This window comes from Elephas maximus, chromosome 21 (genome assembly GCF_024166365.1).
Source record: "Elephas maximus indicus isolate mEleMax1 chromosome 21, mEleMax1 primary haplotype, whole genome shotgun sequence".
NCBI lineage: Eukaryota > Metazoa > Chordata > Mammalia > Proboscidea > Elephantidae > Elephas > Elephas maximus.
In genome coordinates, this window is record NC_064839.1 from 15,819,127 (window position 1) to 15,839,362 (window position 20,236).

Genomic DNA, 20,236 nt, shown 5'->3' on the forward strand with positions numbered 1-20,236 from the left:
GTGAATAAATAAAAATCCATTTATACTCCCGTCCTTGACATGTACCTTGCAAATCTTAGAAACTTCATCTAGTGGGAAAAGAAACGTTAAATCATGAATACCAATACTAATCACGTTGCGGTGTGGCTTCCTAAAACAGTTTATACCAATCTTTTAAGTATTAATTTATATGTATATATTCATTCATATTGAACATGAAGCAAAGAAACTTGAGCAGCCACCTAGGAGAGAGGAGTGAGGGGCCGCCAGAGCCATGACAAGCAGGTTTTGAGCGGGTCACTGCTCCTCAAACAGGAGCCTGGTGCATTTATCATCTCCCTGCCCGACCACCCCTCCCCAGCATGGGCCTCACTCAGCGGCCTGGAAAGGGGAGACGTTTCTGTCCACTAAGTTCCGAGCACCCACACAGGATGGCTTCCAGTTGTGATCCCAGTCAGTATTCTAGGGAGGGCTCAGGAGCTCAAAATACTTGCATATTTACTCCACTACTTATCTGGGTCCATTCCTTCAAAGCGGGAGCCCTGGTGGTGCAGAGCTTAAAGTGCTCGGCTGCTAACCCAAATGTCGCAGTTGGAACCCACCGGGCGCTCTGCCGGGCAAAGATGCCGCAGTCTGCTTCCGTAAAGATTACAGCCTTGGAAACCCTATGGGGCAGTTCTACTCCGTCCTATAGGGTCGCTATGAATTGGAATGGACTCCAGGGCAGTAGGTTTGGTTTCTGGTTTTCCTCAAAGCTGGGTAGGGTGTGTGTGGACTGGGCTTTGCTGTTTCTTGGCCCTGCAGCCCACTGGAAAGATAGGCGGTCAGCCAGTAAGCTGGCCAGCCCCCCAAGACCTGACCTGGCTAGAGTGTGGAGCGCAGTGGTGCTGTCTGGACGAAACTGGGAGCCAGAATCCCGGAAGCAGTTGAGCGAGGGAAGCCGAGCGGGCGGCCCTTGGGCTGCGCTACAGCCGCCGCACCGATCCCTGACCTACTTCCCGGGCTCCATTCCGTTCCAGGAGCAGCTAAAAATCCATAAATTAAGGAAATTAACTGATGGGGCCTGCGGCGTCTTTGTAAGCTATTTAAATCTATAAATTTACAACATCTTCTGCATATATCAAGTAATTGAACTAACTGCAGGGATGTAACTTTAATGAGAAAATTTCCCCCATCTCCTGTAGTTCGAGTTCTAAAATAAATAAATAAATAAAACCTTCCCTTAGGAGGAAAGTTTCTGCTTATTCCCGCTTGGAGAATTTACAGAAGCGCGGTCTGGGCGCTCCTTCCACGTGTGGGCTCCCCTAATCAAAGGACCTCGCTCCAGCCACCAGCCCGGGGCCTCCGGGCCGGCCCCCAGCGCCCCCCGTGAGCGCAGCCACCAGAGGGCGTCCAGGGCCAGACAGAGCTGGGGGTGCAGGCCCCAGCCAAGCACTCGGCCGGAGCGTACCCACCCTCCTGCGGGAGCCGGGCTCTGGCCTGGGCGCCCTCGGAGCCGGGCGGGGGCGCAGTGCAGGCCGAGCGCACTGGAGGCTCCTCGCTCGGTTTCCTAGGAGCCGGGAAACGGTCGAGGAGGAGAAGTGACGGGCGGGGCACAGGGAAAGAGGAAGGGGAGGAGGAGGTGGAAGAGGAAGAAGGGGCAGTCGACGCAGGGATCTGGGAGGGGCGCCCCGGGCGAAGGCCTAGGCGCCGCGGGAGCCTTGGCCGCAGACGTCTCCATAGCGTCGTGCGCGTAAAGGAAATGGCGCGTCTGGCCGCGGGCGGCCGGCTGGGCGCCCCCTGCCCGCCCTTCCCCCGCGGTGACCAAGCGCGTGTCCGCAGACGTCACGGGCAGCTCTGCTCCCCGGAGAGGGGCAGCCGGGACAGAGACCAGTGAGGGAGGCCGCGCAGGGGGAGGGGCGCCTGGCCGCCGGCCCCACTCCAACCCGGCCGACTCGCAGCCCAGTTTAACAAGTCCCGCCCCCACCCCCGGGCGCCGCGGCGGCTGCTGCTCTCCTCTTTGTAACCGAGGAGTCAAGAAATGTGAGAAACGTGCCCTGTGTTACTTATTTGGGAGCCGAAAATTTATGCCCAGCTGAAAGCGCCCGGGGAAATATTACATCAGATGAAATGACAATGATTAAAATCAGCTTCTCCCCCACCCCCTCCCGAGCCCGGAGGAGGCCTGGGCGCCGCGTGGCCGGCCGGCGGGGGGCGGGGTTGGGCCGCCGAGGGCGCGAGGCCTGAGCGCACGGTTCCCGGGAGGGTCCTGGCGGGGGCCCAGCGGGAAGGCGCGGGTTCCGAGAGAGGCGGGTTGGAATCGCCCAGCAAAAGGAGGGGAAACAGCGCATTTTTGTCGCCTAGCGCGGCAGGCGCGGGCGCGCGGAGCTAATTGCGACTCTAATCCTCTGCCCCGCGGCGCAGCCGAGCCCCGAGCCAGGAGTCGCCGCGCGCTCCCGCTCGCTCTCGCCGCGCTGGGTAATTTGGAGCCGGATCGCTGCCCTTCGCGTCCGGGCTCGGCCGCGGCAGGGCGCGGGCTACGGGGCGGAGTGGGGGGCTGGTTTTCTCCCCAGCAATCGGGGGAGGCCGCTGGAGAAAGAGGAGGGAGGAGAAGAGGTGGGAGCGGCGGGAGGGCAGCCGGAGAGCGGCGCGAAGAGGAGGCGGCGGCGGCGGCCGCGAGAAGGGGAGGAGGCGAGGGGAGGGGAGGCCCCGGCGCGCCGCGCCGCGAGGGGCCGCACGAATCGGGGGCTGGGGCGGGAGGGGTGGGTGGGGGGGAGGGCTGGGGGCGAGAGAGAAAGTAACTCCAGGACGAGACCGGAGCGACCCGCGCAGCAAGCACAGGAGGCAAGGTTGTGCCGGGTGCCGGAGACCCGGCAGCTGCGGGGGGCGGGGGCTGCGCCCAAGCCCGATCTGCCGCTCCTGCTCCGAGGTAAGCCCAGCGCGGCCCGCCACTGCACAACGCTGCGCACCCCTGCCCCCAAAGTGGCCACTATCCCGAGAAAGTCGCCCAGCCCAGGGGCCGGACCTGGGCGGGGGCGGCTGCTTTGTCCCGGTGCTGGCGGCGCGGGGGCGCACAACACAAAGGCCTGGTGCGGGGGGTGCCCACGTGGGCCAGTCTTGGCCGTGGGTGGACCCTGCCCACGCGGGCAGGCGTCGAGCTCGAGCGGGCGGAGGGACGCGCAGGTCCCCGCACTCTGGACCGGGCGCAGGGCGGAGCGTCTTGCGGGGCCATCGAGTTTCTGGGGTCAGAACCGGGCTTGGGCAGCTGGGGTTTCGGGATGAACAGGGCCCAGCTTGGCGCCCAAATCTGAGAAAAAGTCTCCAATGGGACAGATGTGCGTTCCCTGACACCCACCCTGCAAGTCCGCAACACGAAGGGAAAGCCGGTGCGCTGGCGGTCGAGTCCCGAGCGTGGGGTTCGGGGACGGGCCGTGCTCAGACCAGATCGCCACTTCCAGACCCGTGCTCCCCGCCCGCACCCCCTGCTTTGGACGCGCGCACGGGGCACACACTCGCAACCCTCGCGCCCCTGCCAAAGCGTTTTACTATCTCCGGTCGCCCCCCCGTCCCCGACTGCAGAAAGATAAGCTTCAAGTTTTCACTCCGTGTCTCAAATGTGCATGAAGGAATTTAACTGCACGAGTGAATAACAGCATTAGTTTCAATTTTTTTTTTTTAATCCCGGCAACAATAAACTTTGAGAACAAAAGCGCTTTTACGTCGTTAATTAGGCGAGCTTCCCATCTGTGGTCTCAAAGTGTCTGCCTCTTGATTTAACTGTCCCCCGCCCCGCCCCGCTGCACACTCCTCCCCGCCCGGCCAGGCGCTTCTGGTTCCACCGCCGCCTCCGCCCCGCGGCACCCGTGGGCCTCGGCCCAGCCGGCTCAGGCCTCTCGGAAGTTCACACCGGCCGGTGTGCTTCGAGGTGGAGCCGGCGCGCGCCAGGTGCCCAACCTGTCTCCACACGGCCCGCACCCTGGCCAATTCTGCAGCTCCCCCGCCCCCCGGCACCCTCGCCCCAGGCCGGCGCTCAGGGCGCGGAGCTGAGGGGAGCTCGCGAGCCGCCTTCTGTTTACCTTTTATGGTTAAAATAACAGCTTCGCAAAGAAGCGACTTCACGAAGAAGCGATTTAGTGAAATCGTCTCAAGCTGCCGCAGCACAGCCAGTTTAATCGCCCCCAGAGAGCTGAACAACTGCGAGCACAATGGGACACAAAATCATTTTGTGTGTAAATGAGCGTGGCATTCTGCTCGCTTCCCTCTGCTCGGAAGGGCGGGGCTCGGTGGCGGGTGGGCGCACGGCCCGGGTCTCCCGCCGCCGCAGCTTAGAGAAACCGGTCAACACCTAGCCTGTTTGGAAACCCGCAGGCCCTCGCGCGCACTGCAGCCGAGGCCCCGGCAACAGGCGGTTTGGCCCCGCCTCGGGAGGCCGGGAAGCTCCAAGGTCGTGGGTTTGGATGCTCGTGTTGGTGGCATGAACTTGTGTCTCTTACTGCGCCCACTTTTATGCTTCTGACCTCAACAGCGGTCTCAGGAAAAGGTCGTTGTCCAGCACCAATGGATTTGTCGGACGGAGCTCTGGAGGTTCGGGTCAAGGCGTAAAGCCTGGGGCTTCCAATGGTGAGTTGCCATGAACATGGTTGTGCTTGCTATGGAAAAAGGGCCGGTGAGAACAGGATGGGGCAGCTTTTGTCGGGGGTACTCTGTTAAATGTCACTTTGGATGTTGTGCTGACTGTAGGGAAAACCCTGTGCAGTCCTTGGGGAATTCCTTCCTGTTCAGTTTACCTCAGCTGAGTCTTTCCTTCTGACTCCTCCCTCAGCAGAGCCTCCCAGGGCACAAGAATCCATTCCTGAGGTCTCTTTTGGTTTCTCAGAACTTCCTTGAGATAGGTGACCTGGTTTTCTTTTTGTAAGCTGGCTGTAACTCAGGAACGCCCAAAGCACGGGGACCCAGAGCAGAACAGCCCCCCCAGTGGGGGTCGAAGTTAAACATCACTGTCTGCTGCTAGCTACACCCCCACCCCGCCTGCCAACAGCCATGTCAGTCGTAGGAAAGTACCCTTACTTATTTGCAGTGTGATTCTCATTGGATCTTGGTCCACTTCTGGCAGTTGAATGCTGACTATCAAGGCACAAATTTTAGATGCCAGAGTTTAAGGGGAAAATCAGTCCCTTGGGTCCCAGGAATTTCATTTGCTTGCTTTCTCAGCAGTTAAACCTGTGTGAAAACTAAATCCAGATTAGGCTTGTGGAGCCGTGTGTGCTTGTGTGTGTGTTCACAGATCAAAGTTCCTCCCCCGCCCCCCCAAGCGGAAGGGGCTGCAGAAACCTACCGTTCTCTACCCTTTGGCACTGGCCCTGTGAAGTGCCCTGGGGGTGGCTCCTAGGGACTGAGGGTCAGTCTTATTTAAGGTGGTTTGTGACACAGAGGGCTCCCTGAGAGCCCAGGGAGGAGTGGAACCAGTCCATTAGCTGAGCGGCTGTCAGCTTCCTTCTGGCCCCTCTCTAAAGCCTGGGGGAGAGTGTCATGAGGGGTCTGGAAAACATTAGGCACAGAGGTGACCATCCCGGGACTCCAGGGAGAAACTGAGGTGCAGACTCGGCAAACAAAGACAGGTCTTCACTGCTGTTGAGAGTTTGTACAGGAGAGGTGGCTCCCCGAGTGATGGTCCCTCTTCCTGGTGCCCTGGCTTCCACGCGTCCGGCAGGCTGCAGCTGCACGTCCATGGGAGCGGGACGGGGTTGAGAGGTCCCCAGCCCCCCAGCCCATGGAAGGTGCAGAACCTTCCCCGAGCCTCGGTCCACAAGGCTCTCTGCTGATGCAAGAGGAGACACGCTTGGTAACGTGGCTCTAAACCAAAATACCAGGGAAATCAGATTTGTTCTGAAACAGTTTGGGCCAATAATGGTGAGCATATGTTTCAGTACTGTCATTAGCTAAATTAACAGACATGGAGCTGCCCAGAAAACACATGTGTGAGTGCATGTGTGTAATTTGCCATGGCCCTGAGTCTTGCTTTGGGGGATGGGGAGACTGGTGTGTGGGGAGAAAGGATAGTGCCGGGTGGAATGTGGAGAGGAAGGGTTAGGTATCTCAGGCGCTACATGGCACGGGGGCCCAGAGAGCGTGTGCAGAAAAAGATTCTCAGCATCTTTGACTCCATGGAAGACGCGTCTGCTGCCGAGTAAGCCCTCTGGTTTTGTTGGTGGTGCTCCCTGCAGGTACTCTGGGCAGCGATGGAAGCCTAGATGCCTCACCGCAAGGAGCGGCCGAGTGGGTCCTCGCTTCATGCACACAGCAGTGCCGGCGCCACGGTGAGAGCCACCAGGGTGGGCTGGGTCAGTGGCCAGTGGCCCCTTCTTTGCCTCTTCCTGAGCGTCTGCTGACTGGCTACCCTTCCTCATGGTAGCAATGCTCAAGGGATAGCTGTTGACTGGCTGTACGATTATGTATTTTTTAAAACAAAAATGCTCTTAATTTGATGTGAAATTTACTGCATGTATAAAACTTGATGCCTTCGGCGCTGAGGAAGTCACTAATTTAGAGGTGTCTCGTTACTGAGACAAACTTGCAAAAACCCCTGAATCCCAATTCACAAATTGGTGATTCGTTTGTCAGGGGATATTTCACATCTAACACATAAGCCCGCGACCTTTAATTAGAATTTTGCAGTGTGTTTTATGCCCCTGGAGGCTGACACCTTGAAAATTTTTTTTCTTGATTTCTTATTGCTAATAAGCATCTTTCTTTTTTTTCCCTCTGGTACTTTGAAGAAAATGATGCAAATACACTTAATTACAGTGGTGGCCGTAATTTGTCAGCTGAATATGTGATCAGGCATAGGCAGAAGTGATCTGATTAGATCTGTGATCACACTCGCTATAAAGGGAGTGCACAGCGCCATTGTGGAGAAACTCTTATTTTCTGCCTTGTTTCCATTTCCAGGAGGGAGGAAGCATGTCCCGGTTGTCTCTCACCCGGTCGCCTGTGTCTCCCCTGGCCGCCCAGGGGATTCCACTGCCAGCCCAGCTCACCAAGTCTAACGCGCCTGTGCACATTGATGTGGGCGGCCACATGTACACCAGCAGCCTGGCCACACTCACCAAATACCCTGACTCCAGGTAAGAGCCGAGCCCCTCGTAGCGCGAGGTACGCAGTGGTGAGGGGCAGCGTCAGCAGCCTATTGCCAGTGGGGCACTTCTCTGGCAGTCGACAGGGCAGGGCTGATGTAGACCCAGAGAGCTGAGCTCTGGGAGGCCAAGTTCACCTGTTGAAAGATGCTTCGCGCAGGGGCTCGTGACCCAGAGCTGGCAACCTCAGGAATGGTAGGTGGAGCTCCTGACCTGCTGGTAGAGGTCGCGGCCTTCAGATTCTTCTTGAGACTCAGGCTTGGCCTTTGCAGGGGACCGTTTTGTGAGTGATGCTGAATAGTTGTTGGTAGGGGTGAAAGGAGAAGTACTTAATCCTACTTCCGATTCTAACCTTTGTGGAAATACGCAAGGGGAGGGAGGAGGAGGAGCTGCAGGTTGCCATCTTTGTCTGCTTGGGTGGCCACCACCAGACTTGAAGGGATAGCAGCAGGCTCTCTTTGATGCTGGGGGTTGTGGTGGCCAGCTAGGTGGTTCCAGGACATTTGGGGATACCCGTAGCTGTGGATAAGCATGAGCCTTATATACTCATCAGTGGATGAAGTATCTGGCCAGGGCCTTGGCTGGGGGCTTGGGGATACCGCTCAGTAGGAATCTCCCCCATTCTGCCATGCCTCTGGGCCTGTGCCAGTCATTGGTGCCTCTCAGGGGGGTTCCCTTCTTGGGGAGGACCTGGTTTCCCTGTGGACATAGCAGCTACTGGCTGCATGATGTGCATGCTACTGGCTGCTTGCTCCTGGCAGAGCCAGGTGGTCTCCACTCTCCCTGGGGCTGTCAGAGGCTGAGCTCAGGAGGGTTGAGGCTGCAGGGGATCACCCCTGTTTTATACATTGAAATAACAAGAGGAGTTAATTAATCCCCCAGACACCAAGGGACTGTCTCTGGAAGCCTGCGTGCCGGGCTTGCTCCTTGTTGTCGGCGTGACTGCTCAGAGCAGGGATGCTTTGTGGTGCGTGGAGATGGCCGCTCCTGGAGGTGGCTGAGGGCTGGGTGGAGCCCTGCACATGGGCAGGGGTGTGCCCTTGAAGAGGACACTGGAGGTGGATGTGGAATTGAGGGAAGCTGGGGTACAGATGGCAGTTGGGGGTGCATTCCCTTATTCCAGCAGAGACTGCACCTGGAGCACTGGTGAACTTGGGGCTTTGGGGACAGGGCACAAGGCGGTGTCAGCAGTATTGGCGCGCACGCTTGCTTGCAGAGCCCTGTCTAGGACGGGAGATGGATTCTGCTTATTTAATTTCAATTTTGCCTTCTGCGGCATTCCCAAGTTGTTTGAGATAGATCACGCCTTAATCGGTTGATGACATTTGTGAGTTAAATTTGTAAAACCCTTGCCCATGACCCTTTTTTGATGAGTGTTTCCTGAAATCAGATACCTTTCCTTTCTGGAATGATCACAGTCCTGTCCTAGGGGAGGTGAGGGGAGCCCTCCCCACTCTTGTCTCCTGACAGTTGCCCAGGAGCAGAGTGGGCAGGGGGTGGTTGTCCTCTCCCAGGCCCACCAAGGTGGCTCGCTTCTTCCATCGTCCTGCTTTGAGGAGGGGATGCCCTTCCCCTTGGGTGTGGGACCCTTGGCCTGAAGATAGGCCCTGAGGGGTGGCCTTCTGCATTCTTTCGAGGCAGGGCCTCAAGATGAATCTGTTGTTTAGCCTGGGTGACATCTGGCTCAGAGGAGAGCTGCTCCAAGGCTTGAAGCTTTGGCCCAGAGACCAGAAGTTAGCGTGGCCTATAGGGCAGTGAGGACTGGGTCCAAGAAACGGGCTGTGCAGCCGTGCTGGCAGGGGCCCCTCAGGTGTCTCCTCCCCTTACTGAATTCTTAAGATTTAAGAACTGGTTTCTAGCAATTCCGGAAAAGAAGATCAGTCCCTCACCCCGTGTCATTAATGAGTGAGTCACCTGGAGGTGGAGAACTAAGAGCACCAAGGACACCCAGGGGCTGCTGCATGTCAGCAGAGTCCCATGCCAGGTAGCTCTGTGGCAGTCAGGGGGCTCGTCCCTGCACCTGGGTCACTGTGTCCCTGGTACTATGCCTGGGCTTCTGGCTCTTGGGTAGCCAGGGTGGCTCCCACACAAGGAAGTGGAGAGCCTGAGTGCTAGGTGCCTCCTCTGGCCCCGCCCAGGAACAGCTATTGGTCCTCACACAGAAACAGCTGAGCACAGCGGCCTGGGGCTGGGAGCAGACTCCCTGGGTATGTGACCTCACTGGTGCCCTGCCTGCTGGACACGTTGAGGCTGCTGCAATCAGCTCCGTACTGGCTGGAGGAAGCACCAAATTAAGATGGCCAGGAGCTTTGGATCTAATAAAACCTTCCACTCAAACGACCAGGAAATTGGAACCGAAGCTTAAAAAAAAGAAAGGAGACCCACATGACACCTCCCCTTTGTGTACCTGGGCACTGGGCATCAGACTGTGTCTCTTCTGCCCCTGATTGTCTTGGCTGCTGACATGTGAACTGGCCCGCTGGTTCTCTGGAGGACTCCCTGAGGCTGGGAGCCACTGGCAAAGGCCAGGAGAGGTCATAGCAGGAGCTGGACTCTTAAGACCTTGCAGGTATCAGGGGATTACTTTGTGGCAGTTGTCGGTGACAACCCTCCCAACATGCTCTCCCTGGTAGCCCCAGACCCTGAGGGCATGAAAAGCATTTGTCCTATAAGAAGCTGCTCTGCTGCCAGCTTATTCTGGATCAGACACTGAACCATGGAATGATCTAGAGCCTTCAGCCCTGAAATAAGGTAGATTGAGAACCTTCTCACCTTGGATGAATAAGACAATCTAGAAGCCAGCCAGCCCTGGAATGTGGATGAGCCTGGAATCTTCTAGACATGCAGGATGGTCTAGAACCCTAGCCAGCCCTAACCACTAGAGAGATTTGGAACTCAGCCAGGCTCAGAATATTGCTTGCTGCGCAGAACAATAGAGTTCAACTAGAAAGGGTGGGGAGCCAGGGCTTCGCACCAGTTCAGTCACGGCTGATGAAGAAAAATCGGATTTAGTTAAACCTGAGCAATAATCAGAACAGAAAAAATTATAGGTCAAGCCTTGGAACGGGAGACTCAGAAGAGGCGTAGTGAGCCCTTTCAGGAGCCTGATACAGGACTGTGGAGCTCGACACACGTTCAAAGCAGCACCGTTTGTCACCATCTTTGAGTGGGGCACTACTGTTTCCAACTCTGCTGGTCAAGAGATTTGGTTGCTATGCAACGTGCAGGCTGCCCTTGCTTTCTAAGAGGGAGATTTAAGTTTCTAGCAGGGCTTCGACCAGTCATTTTTCCTATTCCGGTTACCACTCCGGTTCACTGACATTTTAAGAATTTGAGTCTGTTCCAATGTCGCTTCATTGGCCTTGACTGAACCAGGAGGAACCAGTTCGAATCCCGGTGGGGAACATTCCCCAGGGAGGCTGAAACCTGGGATTTGCTGACTCACCTGCGGATGTGGCTCTTGCTCGTTCCTGCTGGTACCATATTGGCCCTGACAACTGTCCGTGGCACCTTGCACAGTCACATCTGTCTCCAAGGATGCTGGGGGTGTCCCTCCCTTTGACATCTGAATTTTCAGGCTCTGTTGAGGCCAAGTGTTGGGGCTTTGAAGGATGGACAGGCTGTGGAGTCCAACAAGGCTTTCCAGCAGGGACTGGGTCCTCAGGACCATTGTTCCCAGGCTTGGTGCCTAGGTGGTAGTTGGGGGAAGATCAAGCTCCATAGCCTTCGGCACCCTGAGAGGAGTTGCATCTGAGGTGCACTCTAGCACTGGTTCCAGAGGCTCTGGCCCCTTCACCCCTCCCTGTGGCCTCTGACCTGCTCACACCAAGCCACTGGAACAGGAGGTGGGCCACGGCCCCAGAGAGAACAGGTGACTGCATGGCTGCTCCATACCTGGACAGGCCTTCCTGGCTGAGCAGAGGGCCATGTAGATGGGAACCCTGAGAAGGGTTTTGGGGGCTCTAAACCCTTCTGTTCCTGTTCGGGATGTACAGTGGCAGTTGGACAGGGCCTTAGGAGTGGCTGACTTGGTAGGACAGTGGAGGGGCTGCGGTGGGGACCATCTCAGGAAGAGTCCCTGCCAGTGCAGGCAGAGAGGGAGGGAGGGGCCTTAGGCATCAGCTTGAGGCTGGGCTGGGAGTCCTCGGTCCCAGGTCAAGGCTACCTCCTCTCAGGCTTTGTAGACATGCCGCCTTGCTGGGATCTAGCTGCTGACGAGTGTGTGGACCTGCTTGCCAAAGAATGTCTGGTGGAGCTGTCCTTGGGAGATCCTGCCACCCTCCCTCCTGTCCCCAAGCCTGATTATTAGCTACCCACACCCCACTTTGGGGCTCATAACTGTCCACAGCTCAGCCTGCGTTCTGCAGAGGAAGGTAGCCAAACCAGAGCCCACTACCCTGGGCACTGGGGAGACTCCAGCCCTGGCTCTGAGGCCCAGTCTCTTTCCCAGGAGTAGATAGAGACAGGCAGCAGGGGCCCCCAAGAGCTTCCTGCAGTCCCTGGACTCGCTGTGGGAACCACTTGCCCATCAGAGCACAGGGTGCCAGGACCTGTGTCCTTTTTCATGCCCTCCAGGTGTGCTCATGCTGTGGCATGTGTGCATGTAGGCACGCACTGTGGTGCATGTGTGTGTGCTGTGCATGAGTGCATACACACTGGTGTGTGTGCCTGTGAGTGCACTGTGTGTGGTACGTGTGCAAGCACACTTGTGTGTGTGCTGTGGTGTGTGTGCGCACTGTGACTTGAGTGCACACATTTGTGCACTGAGGCACGTGTGCATGTATTCATGCACTATGGTATGTGTTTAGACACACTGGTGTGCATGTGTGTGTGCATGTGCACACACTCTGTCACCTGTGCACATTTGTGTGCCGGCACGAATCCGTGTATGCCATCCTGTCTGCCTGCCTATTTCTATCACATGGCTCTCTGAGTGAGTGGCTGTGTTTGTTTACCTGTGACTTTGTCAGGTCTGTATAGCTGTGTCCCAGGTTGGCTTGTATTGTCTAGTGTGTGTCTGGATGTGTGTGGGTCTGCCCGTCATTTGTGTGCTGGGGAGGGAGGGAATATATGTGTATGACCCTGTGCCGATTGCCTGGGCGTGTGTGTCTGGTGCTCATTGATGTCCCTCGGGTGGGGTGGCTGTGTGTGGCCATTTGTACTCTGGTAGCTGCTTCCCGCATATTGGCTAGGTGTGTGGCTGTTGGCTGAGGTTCCGGATGGCGGATGTGACTTTTCTGGGTGGGTCTGCCTGCTGAGGGTTGTATACGAGGTCTGTGACTGACTGGTTTGTGTGGGGGGTGAGGTGGCATTGTATGTGTCTGGCTGTAGTTTTCCAGACCTGTGCTGTGTTGGCAGGCTGGTGTGAACAGCTGGGCGTGTCTACATCTGGCTGTGGCCTGTGCATGTGGACCGGCTGCCCCAGGTGTGTGCAGACCCGCGGCACAGTCCCAGGGTCATGTGAGGCTCGTCCCCCTCCGGCAGGACAGGACTCCAGCAGTGAGGATGTAGCCGGTGGACTCAGCCCCCTCCCTCAGACGTTCCCCCTCCCGCTCTTCTCCCAGAATAAGCCGCCTTTTCAATGGCACGGAACCCATTGTCCTGGACAGCTTGAAGCAACATTATTTCATCGACCGGGATGGGGAGATCTTCCGCTACATCCTGAGCTTCCTGCGGACGTCAAAACTGCTGCTGCCGGACGACTTCAAGGTAAGTCCGCAGCTAGCGGCCCCGCGCTGTGCATGCCATGGTATTACACACAGGACTCTGTGACGTAATAAATGGACCCGCGGTCGTCATGGCAACCATAAAAAGTTAAAACGATGAGGCCGGGGGCTAAATCAGTTTTTCTAAACTAATTTTGTTTTCTCACATTTTTATCTTATTTATCAGTGTGTTTTAACAACTTTTTTAACAACAGTTCAGCAGCAGCAGCGGTGCTTACCCCAGTTGAATATTTGTTGTGTGTAAGGATGGTTGTGTGTCAGAGTTACAGGAGATAGAGGCTCATCAGTCTGTCCCCAGTTGGCAGTTTACAAGGGGACATGCCCTGAGCCAAACCTAACATCCACTAGACTAAAGGCTATCCCCAAGTCTCAGGGCGAGTCCATCCAGGGCGGCTAGCTTAGTTCCTGAATCCTGCCTTGGTGGTGAGCCCCCCTCCATGGCACTGAGGTTCCAGGGAGGAAGGAGGCTCTGGCCTGGGCTGGCCTGAGTCATACCAGCAAATGTCCACCCATCTCTCTTTCCTTCCTCCCAGCACCTACCTACCCAAAAGACCAGTGGTCCTGGGACTGTTTTGTGCTTCATCCAGCTGATTTGCTGATTGTGCCAGCAACTGTACTCAGGCTGAAAATACAGTGAAACACAAGGCTGACGTAGGTCCTGCCCCACAGCGCTCACGGTCTAGAGGGAAGACAGATGTTGAACAAATTAACACTTAGAGTTCTGTTGTGGCAAACACGTCAGGGAACTAGAGAGTATCGTGAGAGTGAACAACAGGGAACCTGGCCCGGGTGAGTTTCTGGAGAAAATGATGTTCGTCTCAGTGGTGAAGGGAAGAACTGCAAAGAGGGTGTCGTGTGGCCAGGAGGGGAGGGCAGGAAGGGGCTGCCCTTTGGCCCTCAGGACCTTGGGGGCAGGCCCAGCATTGGCATTTTACTCTGCACATGGTGGGAAGGTGAGTAGGGGATGACAGTCCAATTTACACACTGGAACAGACACGCTGGCTATTGTGTGGAGAGGAATACAGGCAGGGTGGGGAAGTGGACCCAGGAGACCAGTCCTGGGTAGGGCCACTTCCCCAGGCCTAGGGGGACTGTTGGAAGCTTTGGACCAGAGCAGAGGCTGAGAAGATGGAGCAGGGTGGTAGATAAGGCTTACGTTTAGGAAAAGAATGCAACGGACATGAGTGCGTGATGCTCATGGGCAAGGGGCTCTTGAAGAGGGTGTCTCCCTCTTGGGTTGAGTCCTGAGTAGCCACAGGGCCCCAGGGTGGACAAGCCTGGGGGGAGTGTGGCACCCATTCCTGTATGGAGGCGCTAGTGGGATGTCTGTCAGGTGGAGACGTTCTGGGCTGTGAGGAAGATGTGGGAGTTGTTGGCGTGCACCTGTCATTTAAACCCTCAGGGTGGCTAAGACCGGGCTGAGCAGAGGCCTAGGATGGAGCCCTGAGGAACTCTTGTTGAGAGGCAGGTGGTTCCCTGACCACTGGTAGGTCCTGGGGAAGAGTTAGGGCTTGGGCCTTCCTCAGGGTGGTCCACAGGCTGGAGTCAGGAGGTGGAAGGGACTTAGGAGAGCCCGTGTGACAGGCCCTGCTTCTGGGGTTGTGTTTCCTGGTCTCTCCCCCAGGGGCTGTCAGGCCTACCCGTCAGACTTGTGATGGGCCCCCGGCTATGCAGGGTGGGGGCAGGTGTGAGTGGGCCTGCATTTGGCAGGGTAGGAGGCTGATGTAAGGGTCTGAGAGAGACAGTTGGTGTAAGCTCGCCCAGCCCAGGAACAGGCTGCCTGGCTTCCCCTCCCCAGATACCTCATTGCACTTGGTGCCAAGGGTCTCCTTGGGCAGGACCAGACACTTGACAGATCTTGTGTCCTTTAATCCTTACCCTCCTTCTCTGAGCTGGGCATTTATGTCCATTTTAATAGATGAGAAAACAGGTTCAGAGAGGTTCAGTAACCGAGGCTCAGAGGTCTCAGAGCTGGTAGGTGATGAAGCTGAAAATCCAGCGCAGGCAGGTGTGACCGGGGAGGACACTCTTCTGTAATGTCCTTTTTTGCCTCCTCACTGGGCCGTGAGCCTCTCCAGGGCAGGTGAGGGTGGGGCTGCCATGTGCCACCCCGGCCTCTCTCGGTGGGATTCCATGAAGGCAACAGGTTCCCAGGCATGGGCACTGCCTCCATCTCCTCCATCCTAGCCTCCCAGTCTTCCCACAAGGCTTCTCCTGCCAGATTGGAGAGCTCAGGGGGTCTGCAGAGGTGCAGGCCAGCTGCTGCCCTCAGGTAAAGTCTAGACTTCTGCTTGCACGCATTCACCTGAGCCTCACTTTCCCCCTCTGTACGATGGGGCCAACCACCCCAGTCCACACTGTGCCCTGGAGGTCTTGGCCCTCCTGGAGGTGGAAAGGGGGACTCCTCCCCTCGCCTACACCCAGTGTGTGTGTGCCTCAGGACTTCAGCCTGCTGTACGAGGAGGCGCGCTACTACCAGCTGCAGCCCATGGTGCGGGAGCTGGAGCGCTGGCAGCAGGAGCAAGAGCAGCGGCGCCGCAGCCGGGCCTGCGACTGCCTGGTGGTGCGGGTGACGCCGGACCTGGGCGAGCGGATCGCACTCAGCGGCGAGAAGGCCCTCATTGAGGAGGTCTTCCCCGAGACCGGGGACGTCATGTGCAACTCCGTCAACGCCGGCTGGAACCAGGACCCCACGCATGTCATTCGCTTCCCACTCAACGGCTATTGCCGGCTCAACTCGGTGCAGGTGAGCGCTGTGGCTGCTGCACCACCTGCCTCACCCCGTCTGCCCCCCTCACCTCACCCCATCTGCCCCACCCCACCCGCCTCGGTCCCCTCTGCCCAAAGCCCCCGGGCAGCTGAGAGAGACAGAGGGCGGCCCTGTCCCTGGAATGGCGCAGTCCTCCCGTGCCATCTTACAGAAAAGGCAACAATATGTTGATGCATAATTTATATCCCGCTCATAATTAAATGATGGTGCCTGGGGGTTGGACTTAAAAAAATTGATCTGTACTTTTTTTTCCTCCTCCAAAAGGATGTTCTATAAAAATGGCCCAGAGTATTTTCAACAAAGTGTGCTTCATTTGACACCCAGAGTCTGGCTCTGGATTAAAATTAAACCCAGGGAGCCAGGAGAGTGAGGACAGTGACTGAGTGGAGATGGCCTGGAGCCCCTGTCCCGACTCTGCTGGCCTGGGGGCCACGGACACACAAACAGCTGCCTGGAGTGTTTTTTGGCTGGATCTGAGAACTGGGAAGCCCCAGGGTAGAGTGGGGCCTGTTTCCTTACAGCTCTTTCCCAAACCCAAGATCAGACTCCTATCTCCAGGTTTGGGCAGAACGGACTGCCTGGGGAAAACCTGCAGCCTGTGGGTCAGAACTTGCTGAGTTGCAGGGATCAGTGGCTAGATCTTCCCCTCACAGAGGTGCACACAAACGCAGACATGGGGGTTATGCAGAAGTAGATGGAAAAAGGATGCCTCCCCTTTCCACCCCGAGATCCCTGGTGCTGACAAACCCCCAGGCCTCAAAGCAGCTGGGACTCACAGCCCAGGGAAGCAGTGGCTGCCTGGAGGCTGGGGGGCAGGGGGCTCTGTTATTGGGGCAGGCCTCAGGGTGGGAGGGGGCCTAAGACTATGTGTCTGTAAGAGGGGGCAGGATACATGGGGGCACCCTGGAGAGGAAGCAAGGGGCCCAAAGGCTCTGCCTCCCAAGTCGAAGCTCCACACCCCTGAGGCAGCAGGTTGGGGCCTGGGTGGGGCAGCCACCCAGGTTTGGTCACTCAGGATCCCTGGCCCAGCAGGTCTGCCTATGTCCCTCCTGGCTGCTCCTGTCCTTCCTGTAGTTGCCCAACTTGTGGTTCTGCAGGGACCTTTATTGGTGAGTGAGACAGATCTTAACAAGAGAAAGTAGCTTGGAAAACTAGGCCCCACCCCCAGCCCATGCCAGGCAAACTCCGTAGCTGGGCATTACTGACCCTTCTGTTCCCCAGCAGGTCTTGGAGAGGCTGTTCCAGAAGGGGTTCAGCATGGCCGCCTCCTGTGGGGGTGGTGTGGACTCTTCCCAGTTCAGCGAGTATGTGCTGTGCCGTGAGGAGCGGCGGCCGCAGCCCACTCCCACTACCATCCGGATAAAGCAGGAGCCCTTGGACTAGGCCCTTCCTCAGTGCCCACCTGAGACACCCGGGGACCTGGAAACAGTGCTGAGGAGTTCTGTGTGTGAGCTCAGTGGCAAGCAAGAGACTGAGGGCCCTGAGTGTCACAGCAACAGAAGGCCAGATCTGGAGGCCAGCCCATCCAAAGAGACCACAGCAGGACTCCACTGTCTGCCCTCCTGGCCCCTGGGGCTCCCGGCCCAGGCGATGTCCCCAGGGGCGCTGGGCCGACTGAGGCGGGGTCAGCAGAGGCTCTGCCGTCCCACTCCGGAGGAGCTGCTCACCCATCTCCGCGCGTGTCTGACTCTGGTGGGTTTCCTCACGTCAGAAATGGCTTATTTTTCTACAGTATTTAAAATGGAGGTGACAGTATCTGCACACATCAGAGAGGCCCCCGAGGACCAATGCTTCTTTCCCTGGTGCTCAGTTCTCAGACATGCGGTGTGCCCATGCGTTGGGGGGCATCCTGGGCGCTGGGGCCCAGACCCATAATGAGCTGGGCTTTGTCATTCTTGTCCGTGTGCAGGGACAGAACGGGACGGCAGCACGGCAGGGGTGGTGGGAAGCAGGAGGGAGGAGGGTGGTGCAGGGGTGGAGCTGGATGGATCTGTAGCCACCTGAGGTTCTTCGCTTTTGCTGCCACCCGGGGCTCAGGCCCCAGCTGTTTGGGTCACCTGACCATCTCCTAGTGCCAGGGGCTTCCAGTCCTGTGTGTGTGCTCATGCTTGGGTTCCATGTCCCGGTCCACCGGAGGGCCACACCACACTCTTACCTCAGGAATGGGCCCCAGGGTAAAGGGGCCTGTCTGTCAGCATCATCCTTTGGGTCCCAGCTCAGGAAGCCGTCCCTAGCTCTGTTTTTCCCACATGAATTATGCACACTGAATTTTAATTGAACTGTTGTCATGCTAGCCTGCCAATAAGGCCTGGACACAGGCTCTGGACCCCTGATCCCAATGAGGACTGGACCCCCAAGGGGTCCTGACAGACCTGCTGCCTCACCCCTGGCCTTGTCACGCGTCCCCTCATGCTGGCTTTTCCTTGGGAGGAGCAACAGGAGCGGACTGCTTGGTGGGCGGGGCACCCCAGCAGGCACAGCCCTGTGTACAATGTCTGTAGACCTGTATATGATTCCTTTAATATTGTAAAGATGCTGATGTACAATTGTCGCGTGTTTGTGTAAACACAGTATGTTTCTCGTTCATGCCATAAATGAGGCTATAAACAAAAGACTGAGGCTCCTGGACCAAGCAGCAGTTGATCCCCAAATTTGACAGGGAGGTTGGGGTTGAAAGTCCTGAGTTTCCTTCAGTTCAGATGGAGAAAGAGTGGGCAGTGGTAGCTGGGCCAGGGGCAGGGGTCTGAGCTAGGTGTTATTTATTGCATTCGGATGTCGCCTTTGGGCAGCAAAGGTTTGAATTCTGATTTAAGGCCTATAGGGTCGCTGTGAGTCGGGATTGACTCCATGGCAACGGGTTTGGTTTTGGTTTTTTAAACCAAATGTGAACTGGGAAAAAGCAGACAGAAGGCATCCAGGGGACTCTTGAACCCAGTCTTAAATGTTTGGGATTTTCTCTCTCAGTGTCTTTTGGATGGGGTTGCGACCTCTTTTCTGCCCCACAGTAAGGTATGAGGAGGTGGCAGGCCCTGGCTCAGGCCAGCCAGAGGGACAGAGGCTCACAGCCACCGGGCACAAAACAAGATCTCAATACATCTCTTTCCAAGGAAAGGTGTTTGAATGTTCACGTAGGCCTCCAATTTTAATGAGCTTTTTTATTTTCCCTCAAAGCCCTTATGTTCTCACCCACAAAGACCCTTTTCCATGCCTGGTAAGGGCCACCAGCCTCAACCTGCCTCGGAGGCTGGGAGCACAGACCAGCTGCTTCCTGTCTGAGGCCACGAAGCGGACGCCACCCACTGCACAATCTAATTTGCTGGACAAACTTGCTAGGCTTCTCGTCTGCTTAGCAACGCACCTACAGTTGGCAGATTCACATTTTGGCATCTGAGGTTCACATCTGAGAGGAGGAGAAAGTGTTGTGTTTATTAGAAAGGAAGTCTTGTGAAAACAGCTCAATGCTGCGTGTGTGTATATGGATTTTTCTGGCATAATAGCCGGCACCATTCCTGATGGGTAGAGATTCTCTCGCATCTCCAAGCAGACTCTTTTTGATTAAACCATTTCCTAAAAGAGAAGGAAAAAAAAAAAAAGTAACTCTACCTTATTGAATTACTCATTTATTTATCAGTTAAGTAAAATCAGGAGGTATGGTTTTACATAAACTGGGGATTTCTGAATTTGTAGAGAAGATACTCTGCTCCCTCAGTAATGTTATGATTTGATTATATATAGTCTCTATAAACAATAATACATATGATCCATTTCTTTAAAACATTTTTATGCTCCCTAGAATTAATATGTCATCTTTTGATCAAATACCGGCAGTATAGGTGTTACTTCTGCTCTTTGGAAACCTCAAAACTTAACTATTCTTGATTATAAGCAACCGGACAGAGAGCTGTGCCAACATATCAGTTACTTTCCACAGACCTCTGCCAATGCAGGTGAGAACTTGGCAAAGCCACAGCAGATGGCTCCTGCTACCATACTGCTCACATGGGGTGCAAAGTCGGATCACAACACTGGCATCTCTTTAGTTTTTTAAAGCTACCGCTTGTCTGTGCCCTGGTGGTGCAGTGGTTAATAGCTTGGCTGCTAACCAAAAGGTCCATTGTTCGAATCTACCAGGTGCTCCTTGGAAACCCTGTGGGGCAGTTCTATTCTGTTCTGTAGGGCTGCTATGAGTTGGAATCGACTCAACAGCAGTAGGTTTTTTGTTCCTTGGTTTTTTTTTTTTTTGACTGTGTTCCCTACAATAAATAAAGGTTATTTTATAAATTACAGCTCTGATGCTTTGTTTTCTGGTCCACTGAGGCAGCCACCAAAAGGGACCCTGGGTGAAGGGACATTTAGATGATTCTGGAGCTACTGTCTCTCACACTGCGGGCCAGGCTTGGCCTCTCAATGCTCCTTGAGTGGCCTAAGTCCCAAATTTGAGCCCTTCCTGATCTGATGGGATGCTACAGAGGGCTGGGCCCTGAGCCGGTGCATGGGCCCCAGACACCAAACATGGACCCTACTGCAGACTGGATGGTGGCAGGCAGGCCTGGGCTTCCTTTGCCTTCTCTCAAACCCCAGCTCTGAATTCCGGCATTCAGGGTGCCATGGGCCTTTTGCACTATATCGATTTTGCGTATGCTAAGCAA

The 20,236-nt window shown here is 56.0% G+C and overlaps 1 protein-coding gene across 3 annotated transcripts; it reads left to right on the forward strand.

Annotated features, from left to right (window-relative positions):
* The first annotated feature begins 2,223 nt into the window (after positions 1 to 2,223).
* On the forward strand, positions 2,224 to 19,252 carry KCTD15 (potassium channel tetramerization domain containing 15). 3 transcript variants are annotated; one of them, XM_049863724.1, is made up of 7 exons: positions 2,224 to 2,436; positions 4,484 to 4,578; positions 6,183 to 6,275; positions 6,907 to 7,082; positions 12,656 to 12,800; positions 15,258 to 15,563; positions 16,812 to 19,252. In XM_049863724.1, exons 3-7 carry the CDS (start codon positions 6,210 to 6,212, stop codon positions 16,968 to 16,970), a joined length of 852 nt encoding a protein of 283 aa, XP_049719681.1. In that variant the 5' UTR covers positions 2,224 to 2,436; positions 4,484 to 4,578; positions 6,183 to 6,209; the 3' UTR covers positions 16,971 to 19,252. The 3 variants fall into 3 exon arrangements, with proteins under 3 accessions (XP_049719681.1, XP_049719679.1, XP_049719680.1); XM_049863722.1 differs by lacking the exon at positions 2,224 to 2,436 and adding an exon at positions 2,802 to 2,887 and having other exon boundaries at positions 16,809 to 19,252; XM_049863723.1 differs by lacking the exon at positions 2,224 to 2,436 and having other exon boundaries at positions 3,843 to 4,578; positions 16,809 to 19,252.
* The last annotated feature ends 984 nt before the right edge of the window (positions 19,253 to 20,236 follow it).